General features: G+C 37.0%; 1 protein-coding gene across 1 annotated transcript in view; it reads right to left on the bottom strand.

The window, feature by feature from the left end:
• The window catches only part of LOC137297605 (mitogen-activated protein kinase kinase kinase 2-like), a 92,179-nt gene that overhangs the window by 48,608 nt on the left and 22,813 nt on the right, over positions 1-20,758 (bottom strand). The window contains exon 2 of the mRNA XM_067829458.1: positions 7,004-7,107. Within this exon, the coding sequence (XP_067685559.1) occupies positions 7,004-7,007 (4 nt within the window). The 5' untranslated portion in view covers positions 7,008-7,107. The remainder of the gene's footprint in view (positions 1-7,003; positions 7,108-20,758) is intronic.

The following is a 20,758-nucleotide window of genomic DNA, read 5'->3' on the forward strand; positions in this document are numbered from 1 at the left end:
GCAGGAATCCTCTTGACACAACAGCACGACACAAGATGAGGTACCCAACAACGTCTTTACACTGATTGAACTGAGGAAGCAGCTAAAGAAGAGCCCACAAAGTGAATCATCTACAATAAGTTTAGAAACTGTATCTCCTTTCAAAGAAAATGTTGACATGAAAACCAACAAAGCAAATCACACTCAATAGAAATGATTCGAAACGGTAACTTTCTTCATTCAAGAAGTTGTTGACTTAATGACAACACAGAAACTTCACCATGGTGGGAACTATCTGAACAAGCAAACCACTATCTGAAAAGCTGTTCACCTGAAAATCAATTGAGCAACTCATTCTCTGCAAAAATGTTCTGGCACAGTAACTTTCTGTTCAAGATTTCTTTCTTTGTTTGTTGTTACGTTAGTATTCAGCAATATTCCATCTATATGACAGCAGTCTAAATAACTGACCAGCCAGTCCAGCGATCAGTAGCATGGGGATAGATCCACACAATTAAGATAAGATGGCATGTGTCAAACAAGCACATAAGCACAACTTCCCAATGTTAGTCACCTCTTAGAACAAGCATCATAAGCCCTCTTCACAGGTCTTATCTATAAGAAGTTCTTGACATGAACAAAACAGAGCAACCAGTCCTCAATACAAACAACATAACTACCAAAAGACATAATCAGAAACCAACAAACAAGTGATCTTAAAAGTTCTTGACACAAAAATCCACAAGTGACTCATTCTTACCACTCTGAATCAGTAACTATCTCTTCATGACACTGTCCACAAACACAACAACAGTCCAACTCATAAAGTCATAACAAGGAGTTGTTGACACAATAATAAGTGGTGAAGAAAACAGCACTCAAAGAGTACGAGAGTAACTTTGAAAGCATGGTAACAACAGTGTACATGGGAATCTTGGTCTGGTCTTGCCTCCACTTTGTTCAAGTAAAATAATAGTTCTCAAGGTGGATGTCCTCTGTCAACCTGTGTCACTATTCCAGTAATAACTACCTTGTGTCTTCTCTGCTATTAACCTTTAAAGTGTTTACTTGACCTGAAACAGTTTCATACATGCCAAAGTGAAGTCTGACAGTCAACTTTCACTGGAAATATATATGCACATATGTGTAAAAGGTAAACATTTTATTAAAAAATACAATAAATTGACAATACAGTAAACAGGCAAAGGGATTATTAAGTTTAGTTGATTATATATGTTATAGTTCACAGAATCTATTCTGACTAATAAATACAGCCAAGGACAAAAATAAAAGAACAGTTCCTTTCGTAAATCAATTCATTATAAGCATGCTCATTAAAAATTTAGTTTACGGTAACTTTTTTTTCAGCATTCAGTGGCTAAATGATATCAATGAAAACAAACTAACATAGAACATTTTCAATATAACGTAACATTGTCTCTAAAAAAATTTAACAAGTAGAACATATAAAGATAACTCTACATAGAAAATATACTGAACTTGAAAAAAGGAGGCCAGCCCATCACTCATACAACCTGTAGCATGAACCAGTTCACCTTCATGTCAGATTTGCCAAACAATGAAACCCAAAATGGTTCGAGTAAGCCCTTCAGTGTCCAATAACAGCCTTCCTAAGAAAGCCCTGTTCTCAGTTACCTCCCACAATGCCTGCTAGAAAGGTATCAAAGGTCTTCAACATTACCCAAACAAACCATGGCTACCACAAATGGATATCTAGATTTACCTAGATTTGCCCTACAATACACAAACTGTTCATCATTGCGAAATAGTGTGCGAAATTCCCTTTAAAAACAACTAAGGCACCAATCCTTTAATAACATCCCATTTTCTGGTTCTACATGTAATCTTTTGAGACTTTTAAAAATTCTTTCAATTATATTTTAGCCTTTATAACTGGTTCCATTAACATGGCTTGTTGACATTCGAGCAGGTTGTCAGGCACAGAATTCATTGTTTAGCACAATTTGCATTCAGTCTTTATATGAAGATGTTGAAAATAATTTACTTTAACAATAGAAATATATCCATCATAGTAATTGTACATTCTGATGTTTCCAGAAAGATTGAGTGAAGTTTTACTCCACTATCAGCAATATTCCAGCAAAATCAGCCTGAGGGACACCCACTGCACCCACGTTGGGAATAGAACCTGAATGTCTGACGTGACAAGTGAATGCTTTCACAAGAAGGCGACCCAACCATCCCTTTTCAATATGAGTAACTTATTGCACTGGGTAGTCGACAGACACCAGATTATAAATACAAAGTGTCTGTCAGTTTGATTTGCTGCCAGTTTCATTTATATGTGAGGGAATCCTGCACCAGACAAACTATTCACTGATAGTATGAGCAAATGGTATTCAATGTATGTTCACTATCTTGGGACTGCCATGACTAGTGCCTCTTTCAAGAGTGAGTGAGATGGTTTTATGCCACTTTTAGCAACATTCCTGCAATATCACAGCAGATGACACCAGGAATGAGTTTCACACATCTGAGGAATTGAACGTAGGAGTTTGGTATGGTAAGTGAATACTTTATATTCATTTCATTGCGTCTTGTCTTAATTATGTGTGAATGTCTGGAAATATGCACAGATATGATGCTGCAGAAAACCTTCACAAAGAACCAGCAGTCATTGGATTCTTGGACACTCAAGGGAGGCAACTCTGCATATAACCTTATGCATACTGCCAAAAACATTCTGGAGAATATCTACCAGCCAGTTCAGCATTGCCATATCAAAAAATCAGATTTCTTTCATTTCTTTGAGAAGAATATGATAATAAATAAAAGCGACTAAACCGTTTCCACATTATAGTAAATCTTCGCTAAAAGCAGAGTCAATTGTACAAGTGTGGCTATATCAGTTTATATCTGTTTCATCAGTACTACAGATGAACGATGTTGTTTGCAAAGAAATTAAGCCTGGACCAGACAATTACATTCTATACTTCCAGCTTGTACAGACATTGTGTTGGCAAATATTTATATTAAGTTAGGCTTAAGCCGTAACTTTTATTCAAACAACTGAAGATAAATTACTTCTCTCACATACAACCATATGCCAAAGACAACATCCTTGAGCAAAATGATAAGTTTTACAAAGAAAACATGAATGTGCATTGAATTATTTCCTCACAACAACACATGACAGACTCGTCATTTTCTAAAAAGGTAGATTAATATTTTGAAAATAATGTCCATAAAATTGGAAATCAAATATTGTCTTTAGCTAAAGTCCACAAAAAATTATCCAAATTTATGATGAGAAGATAAATAAAGTTGATAACGGAAGTTCCAATTTTGGCTAACAGCTTCTTCCTTCATACTGAGAGGTGAAACAATTATAGCCTACTTATGTCTCTTGGTTACAGGTCAGAGATCACTCCTGACAAACCAAGTCAAAGACAGAGCCCTGTCGTTAGTTCTCATTAAGTTGTGCGAGCATGCTCCGAATGACACTCCAAATGACATGTGTCACATTTTTGCCACAAATTATTCCATCCATGGCAACCTCTAACCTTCACAGCTTCATATCTTTCAAAGGTGTCAAGTTTTTAACTAGATATCGTAGGTAGACATTATATCAGATAAAATGTCAGTTGAGTAACCTTGTTGGAAAGGGACACCTCAAACACAACTGTAGGATGTTGTTTAATGCCAACTACAAACATAAAAGACTGACAAATCCAGTTCCAAAGACTCATTTCAGTAAATTTCCCCTAAAAAACATAACTGCAGTCCTGGGATGCATATACTGAGAGTCATCTCAGTGGAACACAACACCTGACCTAATGACCTTGGTGTCAATCAAGGTCATTATGGAATCTCGTATCATTTCTTCCAAGCCACTAATCATTTGATAAATGTTGATAAACAGGCCATAAAAGGTTTCATATTCATTACAGATAAAACATAATAGGGCCTGCAGCTGGCCTATTCATAAACTTTTATATCAGTTTTAGAGCAGATAATGACATTATTGGGTAAACATTGTCTGAAGGTCAGTAATGGTCAGAGGGCTGGTCAATCCAGGCCAGAATCTATTTAACCAGGGCAGACTGAAGATTGGGGCAATTATTGGAGCCTAGAGGTCATGAGGGGGCACTGGTCAAGTGACTGAAGATTGAGGTCATTATCTGAGGGAGTTCTAGAGGTCATGTCAGACCATGCATTGGTCAGGTGAAGTTCACAAGTCTTCTGATCTTACAATGACCAGGTCCTAAAGGCTTAAACATACTGGAGGAGGCCAATTATTGTCAAAATCTGAACAAAAGTCAAGTGTATAATGTATTGGTTACAACAGTGTTCCATTGTTGCCAAAGCCAACGGCCCGACTTACCATGAAAAGAGAATGGTTATAGAAGGTGAACAGTGTCTCTCTGTGTTAAAGGGAAACACGATTCAGATAATCCTGAACCTTTTATTTAAATATGAGAACAATACAGAATATAACAATCTATTGTATTGAGCTAGTTTGCAATTTCACTGTCTTGTAGCAAAGGAAAACCTCAGTACTGAGTAACTCTCAGTATTTAATGCAAAGGGCTAGTATTGGTATTACAGTGAACTCCAACCGAACGAGTAAGTAAGATTTGTTTTACACCACCAGTTTTAGCAATTTTACAGCAATATCACCACTAGGAATGCCAGAAATGGGCTTCACACACTGTACCCATGTCAGAACTTGAACCTAGGAGTTTGGCATGATGAGCAAACCCTTTAACAACTTGGCTACCCCACTGTCCCACACTGAATCGGAGTAAACAATCTAGGTACAGAGCTTTGGTCTCTTTGACTGGAATGGTTTTGAGTGTATGTTCACTGTATCAGTTTATATGCATACAAGCACTGGGAAAGAAAGCTTTGACAATGGGCCATATTTAGGATTGTTAGCCATTTCCTGAATTTAAAACAGGCCACTGCCCTTGTAATGATAGTAAACTTCAAAATTTTAATGGGCCACTTTTCATTCTAATGTGCAAAATGGCCATTCGCCCTTGCCTTTCTAGTCCCAGTCTGTGTATGCAAACAGATAACAGAATTACTTATTCTGTACATGTAGAGACAAAGAGATTTGGACCTGACATTAATCAGTTATATGAACTAGGTTTAGTCAATACGTGTTCACAACTGATGTTTGTTTGTGGGTCAATGCCACACACAGCAGCAATCTACCTGGTCTGTAAATATTCAAGCCTGGACCAGAAAATGTAGTGATCAACATCATGAACACCTACACAATATGGATACATGGAAATGTGTCAACAAACCTGACCAATGGATCCCCTTACGACAAGCACAAGTCGCTGAAAACAATTCTAACAAGGGTCTTCATAGGTGATATTGAAAGTTCTGCTGTGCTATTGTCAATCTCGACAATGGCAGTTGTAACAAATGTACCCACTTTCATATTGAAATATATAAATCTGTATTGATGTGGTTCCAGCATTACAAGTTTCAGTATCACTGTGTTGCGATGTTATCTCAGTTATTTCACTTTGAGGATAACCAGAGGTGATGAAGAATGAAAACTCTAATTGCATCATATTGATCAAACGAACCAGCATGTGGGTTAACCCATCACTCAGAAGCATCAGCTAAACCTATGCTAGACTCACTAACTGCACCTGTCACAAGATCATATGGCTTGAACAGATGTTTATCTAATGCAGATACATTAGGGTGTCATATCATTGAAATCATAATTCAATCTGTATGAACACTAGGTCTGCACAAGAGCCTCAGGTAATAATAAATAGTTTAAATCATAATTTCCACATTATATATAAGAATAAGTTGTCCATGCAAACTTTCCAATGGAAATTAACAATTTTAATGTAAAAAATACACGTTATGTAAAAAATATCAATGCATCATGATTACCCACACTACGATATATCCTCACAGCTCTATTAATCATATCATGTAGACAAACTAATGGTTGATATCATGATCACCCATGTGACAGAGTTAATATCCTTTTGGCCATATCAGCAATGTTGCAGCTATTGCTGGCTAACATTCTTCTTGTTTGGTAGTGTTGGCTTAATGCTGCACTCAGTAAGGTTCCACCAATATGACAAGTAAATAATCAAGAATGGACCAGACAGTCCAGTGATCAACAGTATGAGAACATGTCAGCCTCACCACCCACTCTCGATAGTCGCCTCTTACGACAAGCATGGGTTGCTGATGATAAATTCTAACACAGACCTTCACAAGTGGCTCATAGTCACTACACATATACCCATATAATAAATACATCCAGTTTTTGTTCAGTGGTTGACATAAATGCATTATCCTTATTCACTAATCATTTCTAACGCTCAAATTCAATTCAACAAATTTTCACTTTCACCAGAAATACACTAGTGAGCATGGTTTTGCTCTGCCTTTAGCATTCCAGCAATATCATGGAGTGGCACATTTTTCCCCTATTGGGAATCGACCCTGGTCTTCGATGTCTCAAATGAGAGATGTTTTAACCATTATGCTACCCAACTGTCCCTTAAAAAGCAGAGGATGCAGTAAATTATATCTGTGAAGAAAACCCAGAAGACATATTATACTACAGAGACCCCTGATATGGGTTTCACACATATTCCCATATTAGGAATCAAACTGAGGTCTTCATTTCACAAATTTTACCTTAACCATTATGCTACCAAACTCTCCCTTATATTGCTGAGGATGTGCTAAATCATGTCTGCTAAGAAAACCCCAGAAATATAATCCAACAGGGTTGTCCTTGAACGAATTAATAAATTGACAGACCTACCATGGGGGAAGTTGTTTGTTGAGTTTTTGTCTGTTTGTTTATATTTTGAAGTAATCACCTGGTTGCCTGGAGCATCTCATCCCAAACATATGTCACACAAGATCCTCCATGGCATATAGTATCCAGTGCTTGCTAATGTTTGAAAACTGAGCTATGAGTTGCCATGGTAATGGGTCTCCGGTCCTGGTGTAAATATGGCTAAGTATAAGGGGTACTCACCCATGGTACCTGTTTAACAAGAGGGGAATGAACCGGAACCGCCCTGTCGGCCGTGTCATGGGTGCTGGCTTCTCATTATCCTACATCATACAAAGATTCTTTATCTGAAAGAAGGAAAATGACAAATATTAACACAACACAATGGGAGAGAAAGAAAGGGTATAAATATTTATTGCATTTTACCTCTGCAGATTTTCTGATTTCGTTCACAGAAAATACCCAGTAGGGGGTCCCAGCTGAGTTTCTGTGGCTCAAAAAAATTTACATGCAACTCTACGCTAACAATGAATGATAGATATACTGTTGTTATCAAACAAATTATTCATAATTTATTCTATAAATAAACTGACATATTATCATACATCCAAGTATTACATTATCATGATTATCATTTCAATGACTCTTCCAAAAATCTCACCGCTGTTTTCAACCCATTATATGTCAAGGTCCAAGCAGTCTGGAGGGTTTGAGAAGCTTATAGTATGTTATTTCCAATTATTTTCATGTTGATATAGTGCATGCACATATTTAAACTTAATATTTCCTGTGATCTGCTACCAAATGTATTAGGAAAGTCTTTTTCATTTAAACATTAGGAAATATGTCTCATTACTGTCATGTTTCATCCATAAATTGAATGATTAATTGTGTAGCATCTATCTATGCATCCACCCACCCATCCATCCATCCATCCACCCACCCTTCAATCCATCATACCTCCACCCTCCCTCAACCAATCCACCTAAATAACCATCCAGGCACCTACCCATTCATCATCCACCCACCCTTGACCCATTCATCCATCCAAACCCCCCCCCCCCTCTGATCCATTCAACCATCCTTCCATCAAACCACCCACCTTCTGATCCATCCATCAAACCACCCAACCTCTGATCCATCCATCCATCCTTCCATCAAACCACCCACCCTTGATCCATTCATCCACCCATCCTTCCATCAAATTACCCACCCTTCAACCCATCCATCCAACCACCCCCATATACAGTGAAACTGGGTTAAAAGCCAAGTCTGTCATTGAGAGTAACAACGGGTTAAGTGTCTTGACCAGAAAATGACAGTTTTCAGCACGGTTTCAGACAGAAATATATGCATCTGTAATCTGTTTATCAGTGGTAACATTTCTTTATCCAAGTCTTTTAAGATACAGTGGAACACTAGTCTCAAGTTGCCTTAATGATGTGTTTGGGTATGAGAGCATATGACCTCGGGAGATAAGGGATATCTGGTGCGTCTCAAACTCAACATTTTATCACAGAAGCAGTGATAACCAACAATTCTGACGTCTCTGAAACCACTGTGTACAAGTGAGCATCACCTTATCAACATTCGCTCATGAAGCGATACAGAGACTCATGCTAGACTCATCAGTCAAACAGTTATCTTTCACAGGATAATAATCATTTCTTGACTTACACAGAGCAGGGCCTTGCATTTTTCTCCCTTTTATTTGAGATCTGTTTACTGAACAGTGTTTGTTGTTAACGTAGCACTTGACAATATTCAAGCTACACAATAGAGCCTGGTCCTCACAAGCTAATGAGTGATGTTATGAGCACTGATTCATGAAGCTGAGATACAATGATACAAACTCAAGGAGGTCACATGGCTGGTTTGTTGGTTGGTTGTTGCTTCAAGCAGGGCTCAGCAATATTCACACTAAATGATAGGGGATGAAATAACAGTCAGGTCCAGACAATCCAGTGAGCAACAGTATGAACATTGATCTATACAACTGGGATACGATGACATGTTTCAACCAAGTCAGCGAGTATGACCACCTTATCCATTTAGTTGCATCCTTCGACAAGCTGAAATTTTTGCAAACGTACATTCTTACGCTGAATCCCTACAGGATCAGACATGATATCAGATTTGTTATAGTACAATCTTTGTGTTAGAGCTTTAAAAAACATTGTTTGCCTCACTTCAAATCTATTCATTTTACATCCTGAACACAGATACAAAAGTTTGTAAACAACACAAACAGAAAACAACACAAATAACATATACACTAAGGGACTTTACATTTTCAAATTAGAAATTTTTAACTTAATGAACTTTCCATTTTTTCCAGAACTTGTAACGCAATCATCCCTGTCAGTCTCATGTTGGCTCTATCAAGCAATGCCAATTAAGATACAACTCCACTCAAGACAATCCATGAAATCACATGCCCCATTGATGACAACCATTTTAACAGCAAGCTTCACCTGACCTAAACCTGCTCTACCTATTGCCACAAGTGATAAGTACCTCATTGTAAAGCAAACATTATTGTTAGATATCTTCCATTCTTTTAAACTTTCTTATGAAGAAAACATTTAACTTGGATAATGTTTAGCAAAAATATACATCAATGCATCAAAGATAAATGGTTGTTGGTATAATTTGATCGTGTTATAGAGAGGTAGGGACGGAAATGTCTGCCTTGTGTTAACCCAATTCACAAACCTTGCAGACAGAGTAAGAGTGTATCTTCACAGACCTGAACGAGTTGCAGACTTAAGACAGATTATAGATAGTAGACTAGACTAACATTTAGTCACTGAACTAAATATAGTTCTTGGCTTAAAGTTCTCAAAATACATAATAGAGCCTAGACAATCAGTAAAGACATACCAAAGAATTGCATAATTTGGTGAAATTTTAAAAATAATTTTGTTTCTGTCCTTAAATAAGAAGCATTAAGAAAACTGGTTTGAATAAAAACTAGGTCAAAAACCACATGGACACATACAAATGTTGATGAAAGTAATAGTGACAAAATGACCGATTACACACATGGCAGTAATTCATGGACGCTTACGATCCCAAAACAATATTCAAAAGTTAGTCAAAACCAGACATCAGACACTACATACCTCAATGCAAAACATTTATTGTTCATCAAAAGATCAGAACACACGAGATTCAAACCCTTACAACTTAAATGATTTACTAACATTTAATGCCATCATCTGAAAACAATTTTCTCAATTTTCAAATGAAGGCCAAACAAGGTGAATTGCAACATAATCGATCATCCTATTTGATCATGACAACTACATGTGGCATCAGAAAACTGTTTCCATAACAGATGTGTTAAAAACACCATATTGACTATATTTCGCAGTACCTGCTTTCACCTATACTCTCTGACCCCTGAGATGGCGAAGCCAGGAACTGACCTACTTCAGCGCATCAGTGAGAAACATGTGACCCCAAAATGGTAAGTATTTGTTTTGTGTGTAGAGGGACACCACAGGGTATCTTTAGTTTCTTAACCTACGTGAGGAAGTAAGATGTTTCTGAATACATATTGAACTAGTAACTGGAGTATTTGCAAAGTTGAAAATGGTCAAATGGTACTTGGTGAAACTATATTTGATGATTCTGATGTATGAGAAACATTATAAATGAATTAAACAAAACAATATTAGTTGCTTGACAACATTAGAATGTCAAAATGCTGCTTTTAAAAGAATAAAGAACTTGTATATCTATAAAATCATCATTCTTGAACACATTAAGTAAGAAAGTTAAAACATGTTTTTTATAAATTAAGGTCTAGCACTTTGACATCCAAAAGAAACATCACAAATTAAATCCAGTCAAAGGCTAGTAAATCTTTTCAAAATAGTTTGATATATATATCTAAATTAAAGTGACATTTGGCCAAATCTCAATGAAAGGGATGGTGAGCTTAGAAGGTAAAGTATTCACTTATTACACCCAAAACCAAGGTTTGAGTCCCACGAGTACATTATATGAATCCCATTTTTGATGACCCCTGCCTTGACATTGCTGGAAAGTGGCTAAAAACAGCATAACACCTCATTCATCTACTTACTCGAGTGAGTGAGTGAGTGAGTTTTAAATGCTTTCACAAATTCACAAAAAATTACATTAGGAACACTAAAAATGGGTTTTCATGGACATTAGTGTGTGAAGTGTTAAAAACCCACAACCCTCATGCTGATGAACCTTTATGTGGGACTCTTGGATGTAATTAACAACCGTTGGGACAGGAGTCGAATGACACAAAACCTGTCTTTGAAACTTCGGACAAAGTCAGCTGTCAACACAAACAGGGGAAACCACATATGTGACAAATATTTTTCAAATAAAAACAGGTTGGATTCAAGTTACATGCTGAAATAAACTCCACGTCCCCATGTCCATACAGTGGCTGTTTGTTTCACCAAAAGTGCTTGACGAGCACAACAGCAACAACAGCAAATGAAGAAACCAACAGCCATAAATGACTCACTCCAAAACTGTCTAGATAACATCTCTCAGAACTTAAAAATGACCTGAAAAACACTGCATTGCATAATCCCTTCTCCTTGCTCTCCTTCCAAGCTTTTGTTATGTACAAGGCAAAACAAGCACATTAATGTGGTAAAAACTTTGACATGAACTATGTCCCTGTCAGTTTGACATTATTTAAAACCAGAAAATAAGCTGATTCATGTTTTTTAGGGGGCTATAATCTATGAATCTCTTCTTTGCAGTATCTTTCCTATGTGTTCATTCATCAGGAAAATTTGTGTTATTAAAACAAACCTGCCTGAAGATGATTCTCAGCCAAAGAAAGGTACAACTGGTAAGTACTACAAGCAAGAGAATGTCATTTAACCTTACAGAAAAATTACAGCTGAATGACAGTGCTCAGTCTTGAGGTAATGGTCTGACCAATAAGTGGAAATCCAGGTTAGAAATGGCCCTGCTTGCTGTTATTTATGGGCTGTGAATTCCTGCATCCTATGCATATAAAAATTGACAATGGACACAACAAAATTTACTAGTGCATCCACAGGAACGCAGAAAAAGTCAAGCATGTTTTGTAAAAATTCCAATCAAGCGACAATAAGTTACCACTGAGGCCCATTGTTATCGATATTATTTGCTGTTTAACTACTGTAACAAGTCATGTGGTGATCATGACACACAATACAACAACAGTATTAGTACTAATATATAATTGTCCGTGGCCCCCATTTGGCTATCCAGGACCCTTGAAAATAAAATTAAGAGTATGAATCCCTGGGACCCTTAAGTTCAGGACTTGAGGTTTATCCCTTTGCTTGTTATAAGAGGTAACTAAGAAGAGCGAGTGGTCAGACTCTCTGACTTGGATGACAAATATCGCTGTATCCTAATTGTGTTGATCGATGCTCATGATGTCAGTCACTGGAATGTCTGGTCCAGATTTAATTATTCACAGACTGACATTATCCAGCTGAAATATTGCTGAGGGTGGTGTTTAACAACACACAAACAATTGGTCAAACAGTGAAACTGGAGACTGACGGCATAAATTACTCAGTTTGGTTTCACAACCCAATACCAATTTTTAACAGTTACAGTTAAAAAGATCCAGTGACATTGTTGGCAGGAGTGAGTGAGCATAACAAGCTACCAATGCGATTATATGTCAGGTTAATGGTGATTCCAGTCATAGACACTGACCCCGTTGGTGAAAAAAACAAGCACAGCTATGGTCATGTGAAACAATACATCCTGACACATCTAAGGTACCTAACTCAACAAAGAGTAAATATGGCACCGTAGACCACCATTCTTAAAGCATATCACAAGAGTGAGTGCAAGAGAGTTTGTATCATTTTAATTTTTCCTTTTTATTTAGGGTCTTTTTAAATGGTGCATTTAGAAATCTATCACATACATGGCAGTACCCTGTACATAACTGATTTGGAGCAGAAACTCCAGTGATTGATCTAAAGAAAACCAGTCTACCCTATTGGTTACCACGAGAAACCAGTCACAAAGTCGAAATGAATGACTTTTTATTGAAAGCATTAATTCTTCATGTAATCATTTAAAAGCAGAATGGAGACTTGGAAAGAGTTGTACAAACGGGAGAATCAAACTCCACTGACTTGGCACACACCTTGACCGCTAGTCTACCTAATCAGTCTGCAGCTTGGCCCTGCTTCACAAACTCGTCTTACATAACTTCAGATGTCTAACTGGAAACTCAACTGCAAGTTTTCTCAAATTGGATGACTGCCAAACACACTGTCTTGAAAGCAGACTGGTAAGCCTTTCTCATAAACTATAAGAAATACACTCACTTGTTCTTCAAACCATTATTCTATCCAAACTCACATTAGTTACAACTTCAAAGAACACATCAGGTAATTCATTGTGCAAATAGCCCGTGAATATTTCCACACAGGCACATTTAACACAGCTCCGTTTCATGAAATCTTTCACTTGATTTGTACCTGTCCAAGGAAATGATTCATTTCAAGCATATCAGAGGTATACAGAAAGGTTTAAGACTGGCTTGATTTCCAGGACGCTGACTGAGAGTCATCTTTAATGTACTTAACATTGTCTGAAATACATGTACAATGAAACAATGCTCAATAAAAAGTAAATACATTCATGAAAATCTTCTGATGGATTTGTCATCAGCAGACCCTGGAAGATCTGAGTAGAGCAGCAATCCATGCTTGCCACAAAAGGTGATTATGCTTGTCATAAGAGGCAACTAACCAGATCGAGTGGTCAGACTCACTGACTTGGTTGATATGTCATCAGTTCCCAAATGTGCAGATCGATGCTCATGTTGTTGATCACTGGTTTGTCTGGTACAGACTAGATTATTTACAGACTACTGCTTTATAACTGGAATATTGCTGAGCGCAGCGCAAAATTGACCTGAACTCATTCGGTCACCTGTCATCATCCCTGCTCCAGAATAATTAGATAAGTTTAAGGTACTCAAGACTTTAAGCTTGTTACTATGGCCCATTGAATATTACATAATTAGAATCCAGGGTAACCATTTTACGGCAAAGAAAGTATTCACATGCCCATCTGAAGTTTATTTAAACAAGATGAAGATTAGTGTTTATGCATTTACCATCAATAAATGAGCATAACAGACCAACCATTTCACATTTTGAGGTGGAGATGGAACTTAGAATTTTAAGCACTAAGGATTTTAAGAAAAAGGCTTATCACCAGCAATGCTCAAAAATTAGCATTAAAAGACACAAAACTATCTGCCAGAAAGAAAAACATCACTTAATAGCCTCTTCTAGAATTCATCGGCTCATTGGTTTGATTTACAAACTTATCCGGCTTTACACCCTTTAACAAAAATTTTAAACAGACCCTGGATTAAAAACTTAAACAATTTTTTCTAAAAATAACTACAACTGGCATAATGACTAACCCACCATTAACCAAGATATATAAGTGTTCCTTCACTAACTCCTTGAACCATTTTGTAAAAGTGCCTCATGAAAATTAACAGTATTTCATCAGGTTTCAGAATGCATCCTGAAACAAGATTCCACTTGCTCCGAATTTCATCTTAAAGAAACTTATTTCACAACAGCTCCCTGAGCTTGCTGAGTTTGTAAAACAGAATGTGTCCTACTCTCAAAAGCAGTAATATCAACCTGAATGAGAAGTCAACACTATTGAACGATTACAACAATTGTACAGCATTCTTCTTTAGAAATATCTGTCCCAATCACAAGGTGCGGGCTTTACTAGTGAAAGGACATAGTCTACCTGGTATTTTTAGTGTTCAGACTGTGGACTAAGCAAGTAACCTCAAGCAGATAGAAGTTCAACATGTTAAAAGGCTGTCCATTATTATTTCAAAAATAGACTGACAAGTGTTTTTGAGTGCATGTGAATTCATATCAGTTGAACAAGTGCTAAAAATACTGACATCTGAAGGAGACAGTGAGTGGGTAGACTTGCACAAGTCTCTACTGTAAAAATTAATAGTCTAAATGATAATTTCTGAAGAATAATAAATATCAGACTGGGGTCACAGGATTTCTTTCCTTGAAGGATAGAATTATGATACATCCATGACCTCAGTATTCAGTACAGCCTTGGAGAAAGACTAGTGGATGGGGTTTAGCACCATTTTCTAACAGAATAGCAGTATTACCAAAATACAAAAAGACAACAGCCTGTTGTGATTCAGGTTTGAGACATTTGCCAAAGGTGCTGGTATGGATCTAACAAACTCCAAACTCAATCAGGACGAAACAAAAAAATCTCACAAACAATCACTGAAGTCTGGTGTGCCCAATAAACACAATTCAGAGCAATTCTTCTTGAAAATCTTAAAGAGCTGAATTGGGCTGAAACGATTTGATTTGATTCAGCGAAAATTGAGTCTGACACCTTAACTTTGGTTTTCGATAACTGTTATCGCTATTTTATTTGATATTTGAATATCTATTTAAATTATTTCCACACAGCTAGAACGTAATTTTTAATCCATCAGTTCTGAATGCTGAAACAAGGCGAAGAGTAATTGGTTGAAGCCAGGCTAATTATCCAGTGAGCATTGTCATTAAAAGACATTGCCAAGTTGATGATGGACTTTAAGCTAAAATGGCTGACTGACTTTAACCATGCGAGTTAAATAAAATTTGATGTTTTCACTTGTATAAAGAAATGAACAGAAAATGACTGAAGTGAGGGTTCAACATCGAAAAATCAAGTCGAACCAAGGTCTGGGTGAGTTGTTGTAGCACTTGGGCTGACTGACATAAATAACCTTTTTCAAACAAGTAATCAGGCACACTAAAACCAGGAATAGCATTTGCACCTTTAGTAGAAACTAAAACTTTGACGTTTTTTAACCATATATAATTTCCCACACTACTTTCATGAAGTAGCGATTGGAAATAAAATGATCATGATAATGAAAATCATGCTCAATAGTTTTCACGGGATCTCATAAAAAATAGTATAAACGTGCTTTCAAACTGTGAACTTATCTGGAGTGAGTGAGTGAGTGAGTGAGTGAGTGAGTGAGTGAGTGAGTGAGTGAGTGAGTGAAGTTTTACACCACTTATAGCAACATTCCAGCAATATCACGGCAGGGGACACCAGTGATGTGCTTCACACACTGTAACCATGTGGGAAAATGTTTAAACCACAAGGCTAGAATGTATCTGGAACGCTACAGTCACACAGCATGTGGTGGATTGCTTCATGTATTGACACAGTCATGTGTAGGAGGAACAGTACAAGGTTGTTAAGAGTACAAAGTTATTAAGAGTACAAGCTACCCTGCTGGCAAGAAAAACATGAACAGTTTCTGTTTCTTAAAAAAATCTACCTGATAATACACGATACACCAGGGTGAAATAAATTTGCTGATGTCCTAGTTATTGAGTAGCAAACTTCATCTATCAGCTGGTAAGCACTTAGACTCTTTGCAGACACATACACAGGTTTAGTACATATAAACAATTGTTCATCAAATCTGCAATTCTTAACAGATTCATTCCTCTTCTGAAATGAACACATTCTCTTCAGCCCCTTCTTTGAAAATGAAATGATGCAAATACGAAAATAATTTTAATTTGTTTATTTGGGTTTTTTTTTTAATACAAAAGAGTGTCTCGTGTAACTGTATGCTTGTTCATAATAACATAAATGCCTATGTTTTCTTATGTATTCTTTAGTGGCATTCCAATAAATTTAAATAATTTAAGATTGGTCACAGTGACCAAACTACCATACAATCTATCACATTTTCTCATAATGGAACACAACTGATTTTGGAACAATGGTTTTAGTCTTTGAAACACCTGACAATGGAACATATCTTCAAAGCTGTCAGTGTCTGAAAACGTGCTTAATTGTAACTGAAAACTCATGACTGAATATTTCTTGAAGACTCAGGGAAGTTTATGTTCATGATTTATTTGTCAACTTCAGAGTAGCAAGTTGCATCATGTTGTATTTATTGCAAAAGCAACCTGAATAGGAAAATCTAAAAAATGATGCTAACCAATTTTCTTCGATGATTGATTGGTAATAATGAACCAATTATCAATTAGGACTTTTTGACCAATTTCCAAAACTATGCCAGCATAATTATGACTTGTAGTTAGTTTCTTGCTAAAAAAGCACTCAACAACATACCAAGAAAATGATGGCATACGATACGATAGATGAAACTGAACCAGATCATCAAGTGATTAATATCACCAACATTAAATTGAGAAACTGTGATTCAATGACATGCATCAGCCATCACTGAACCTTACCCACAGATCCTGTTAATCACATACAATAGTTGCACATACTGGTGGGTGCACATATCGATAGATGCACATAATGCTGGTGGCACACTGGAGGTTGGACACAATCATAGTTGCACACATTGATGGTAGCACAATCTTAAAGGTTGCACAGACTGACAATGGCATACACTAAAGGTTGCACAAACTGATGGTGGCACACACAAAACAGTGCACTTACTGATGATGGCACACACTAAAAGTTGTACAGACTGATGGTGGCACACACCAAAGGTTGCACAGACTGATGTTGTCATGAACTTAAGGTTGCTGCTCTGACTGATGATGGTATACACCAAAGGTTGTACATACTAATGATGGCATCAGCTTAAGGTTGCACATACCAAAAGTTGCCCACATTGGAAGTGGCACACACTTAAGACAACACACACTGGTTATCATCCAACACAACACATCAAGATGGCAGAAATATATTGTTTATGTAAATACTGTCTACATCCATGTATATTTCATATGACAATAATGACAGCTAGCAACAATGGTTGACAAGAACAATTTGCTCTCTTGGAAACCAGATCATGACTTAGGGCACGTAGCAGTAGCATCAGAAGGATTCTCACTGAGCTGCCTGCTGGAGATAGTAGTGGCGATGAACTGTGTATAATACGCTTCTTATCACAGTCTGCACAGACCTATATTCACACTAAGGATGAACACACTTCCATACATTATTATCCTCCAAACATAAACATGATAGAATAATAGTGAAATGCAACCCTCAAGGCTAAAGGAACAAGTTGTCTCTGGGCAATCCTTACATGATATCTTCCCGTTCACTAATGTTCCAGTTTACATGGTTTAATAATAATATTGAGACAAATGTAGTCCTTCCAGTAAGGCGTAGTTAAAAATGGTGGGAATAACAGCGAAACATTTAATCTAAAAAAATGGTATAGATTACTTCAACTTTCATTTTTTAAAAACCTACAGCTATGCTTGAGAAGTGTGAAGTTGTGAGTGAGGGAGGAAGGGAGTGTGGTGATAAATGGGCTTCAACCCGAGTCTGCATCTTGACAAGCAGACACTTTAACCATATGGCTAGCCCACCCAATCCCCCACCCCACCCAATTGTTGCAAAGGAACTACAATAAATTATGGCTATAGGAATCAAAGTAAGTGCCAATTCTAACCACAAGGACTCAACGACAGGACTGTTGGCTGAAATATCCTTTTTGCCATTTCTTCTGGTAAAAGTGTACCATTACAAACATTCTGACTGAAGCATACCAGTGGTTAGGACCAAAACTATATTTTCTTCAAAAACAAAGATTTAACTGATATGAAATAACTACATGGGGTAATGTCTAAAGGGAGGTAACTCTCAAGTCATACACACACTGCATACCACTAATCACTGGCAGTCTGTTATGGGGAGAATCTAACAACATTGTCATTCTGCTTCACATGCAAGTGTGTAGAACCTCAAAACATGAACATCATCTCAATGACGACTTCCACTGAGTGAGCGATGCTGACAATGTTGTCAGTATCAACTCGTTCCATCACAAAGCCTAGTATCACACAAAGACATCAAACATTTACAACATCTTGCACCTACACTCACAAGAGCAGACAAAGGAAGTATTCATGGATACTGTGTTTTTCACACACAATCTCACATTATTCAGACAGGCAAGTTCATTAAATATAGATGTCTTGTCAAGAAAGGGCTAACAGAAAAAATGGGTCAATTATAGACTAATATGTGAATATTCTAGGTCAGGTAGGTACTCAGTTCAGTGTTTACAAACAGACAAGATGTCAATATGGTCAATCAGTTGGCCACAAGAGTTCTGGACACACAGAGGAAAGACATATGCAGGATCAATGCCCAGCTTCGATGTACATGTTTGTCAATGTTTACTGCTTACAGTCTTTACCAGAATTTAAAACAGTTGGGTCTACAAATTCTTATGGGGCCTACATATTCTACCTTGTTCTGCTTGTGAATGAGAGATTTGATTCTATTTCATAACATTCAAACCTACAAACACTGGATACTTGCCATGGTCAAGGGATGCAACTCCCTTGCAAAGTGATTTGGTTACCATAATAATTTAGCCACAATAATTATCTACAAATACACTCACTTGGTAAGGAGTGAGTAAATATAAGTATGGTTTTACCCCATTTTAGCAATATTTTAGAAACATTCTCGCAACTTCACTGTGGGGAACACCAGAAATGGGCTTAACACATTGTACCCATGTGTGGAATCAAACCTCAGCTTTCAGTGTGATGAGCTAACGCTTTCAGCTTAGACCCTCTTCCCACTAAACTGTGAAGTCATAATGCTCCATAAAGCCTCAGGTTTTGCTAGCTTTCAGAATCTATCCACATTAGACATGAACAGCAAGCTATTACTTGACATAATCTGAAATGATGGCCATATTATAATTTATCTAAAGTACCCTACCCACACTAACCACAGATGTTAGCTACGAATGTCCATAAAATTGTGTTGTAAAGATATAAAAAAAAATTAATATTAGTCAGAATTTTATAACCAGAATTACTCTACTACACCTTAGAGTAGATTTTTTAATTTCTATCCAGTTTTCTGAAAGAGTACCAAGCAGTGCAACATTCGCTGCATTGACACAACCGTTTAATTTTGACACTTCACCAAACTAGACTGTTCTGTTACTGACTACCAAGGCAACAATGCCACTAGTAGCATTTCATGACAATAGGTGTTCATTTCGTGACAAAGAATTGGCACAGATGAAGGCTAGATAAGGTGATTTATTGATCAAAGCTTGAATGATTCTGATATTCAATCCATCTGTTATCAATAGCTTCACAAACTGCTGATTGTGATCCTATTACACCATTCAGATGCAAACAGGGCCTATTGACATGCTGTAGTCCAACTAAAAGCCCGCCACGAAGATAACACACATCTTTTCATGAGAATTTTAGACATAATAAACAAATTGCCTTCACAAACATAATCACAGACAGTGACATGGACATGTTTCAGCTTTAGAATACATGTCAGTAATTTAATAATTCTATATAAATACATTGTCTTTTCTGGAGTCGGTATCCTACAAAGAAAAAAGTTAAAAAACTCATGATGCCCTCATGCTATCAGTCATCAGACTTAATGGTTGCCCCTCGCTAATGTTCCTAGAACACTGCTGAAGGCATTGTAAAACCAAAACTTGCTTAAGTCTCTAAGGTAAAAATTTACAGTTTAAATGATAATTTCTAAAACATAGTACATAACAGACTGAAGTCCTCATGTGTCTGCTTATCTAGACTAGTCTTTACAAAGAATAGAAAGTCTATACATCCATGGGCTCAGCATTCAGTCCAGTCTTGCAACATGGATATGTAAAACTCAACTCGTTCAACTTTTCTCCTATTTTCTTGTGACGCAACCGATGTATGCATCCATATAGTTTCTAGATGGTACAAAGAACATACAGATAGCATTCTCAAACTAGAAACATACTAGGAATAATGCTGCAAAAAAAGAATATTTTGAATATTGTCACAGAACATAGATAGAAGATAATGCAATCAGTTGAAGACATTATATGGTTCCCAGTTGCATGTAAAATGGAGTACAGGAGAGTGAACCGCACATTTGCATGACTGCCTGACCACAGGGAATGGAATAAAGTTG

Source organism: Haliotis asinina, chromosome 10, assembly GCF_037392515.1.
Source record: "Haliotis asinina isolate JCU_RB_2024 chromosome 10, JCU_Hal_asi_v2, whole genome shotgun sequence".
NCBI lineage: Eukaryota > Metazoa > Mollusca > Gastropoda > Lepetellida > Haliotidae > Haliotis > Haliotis asinina.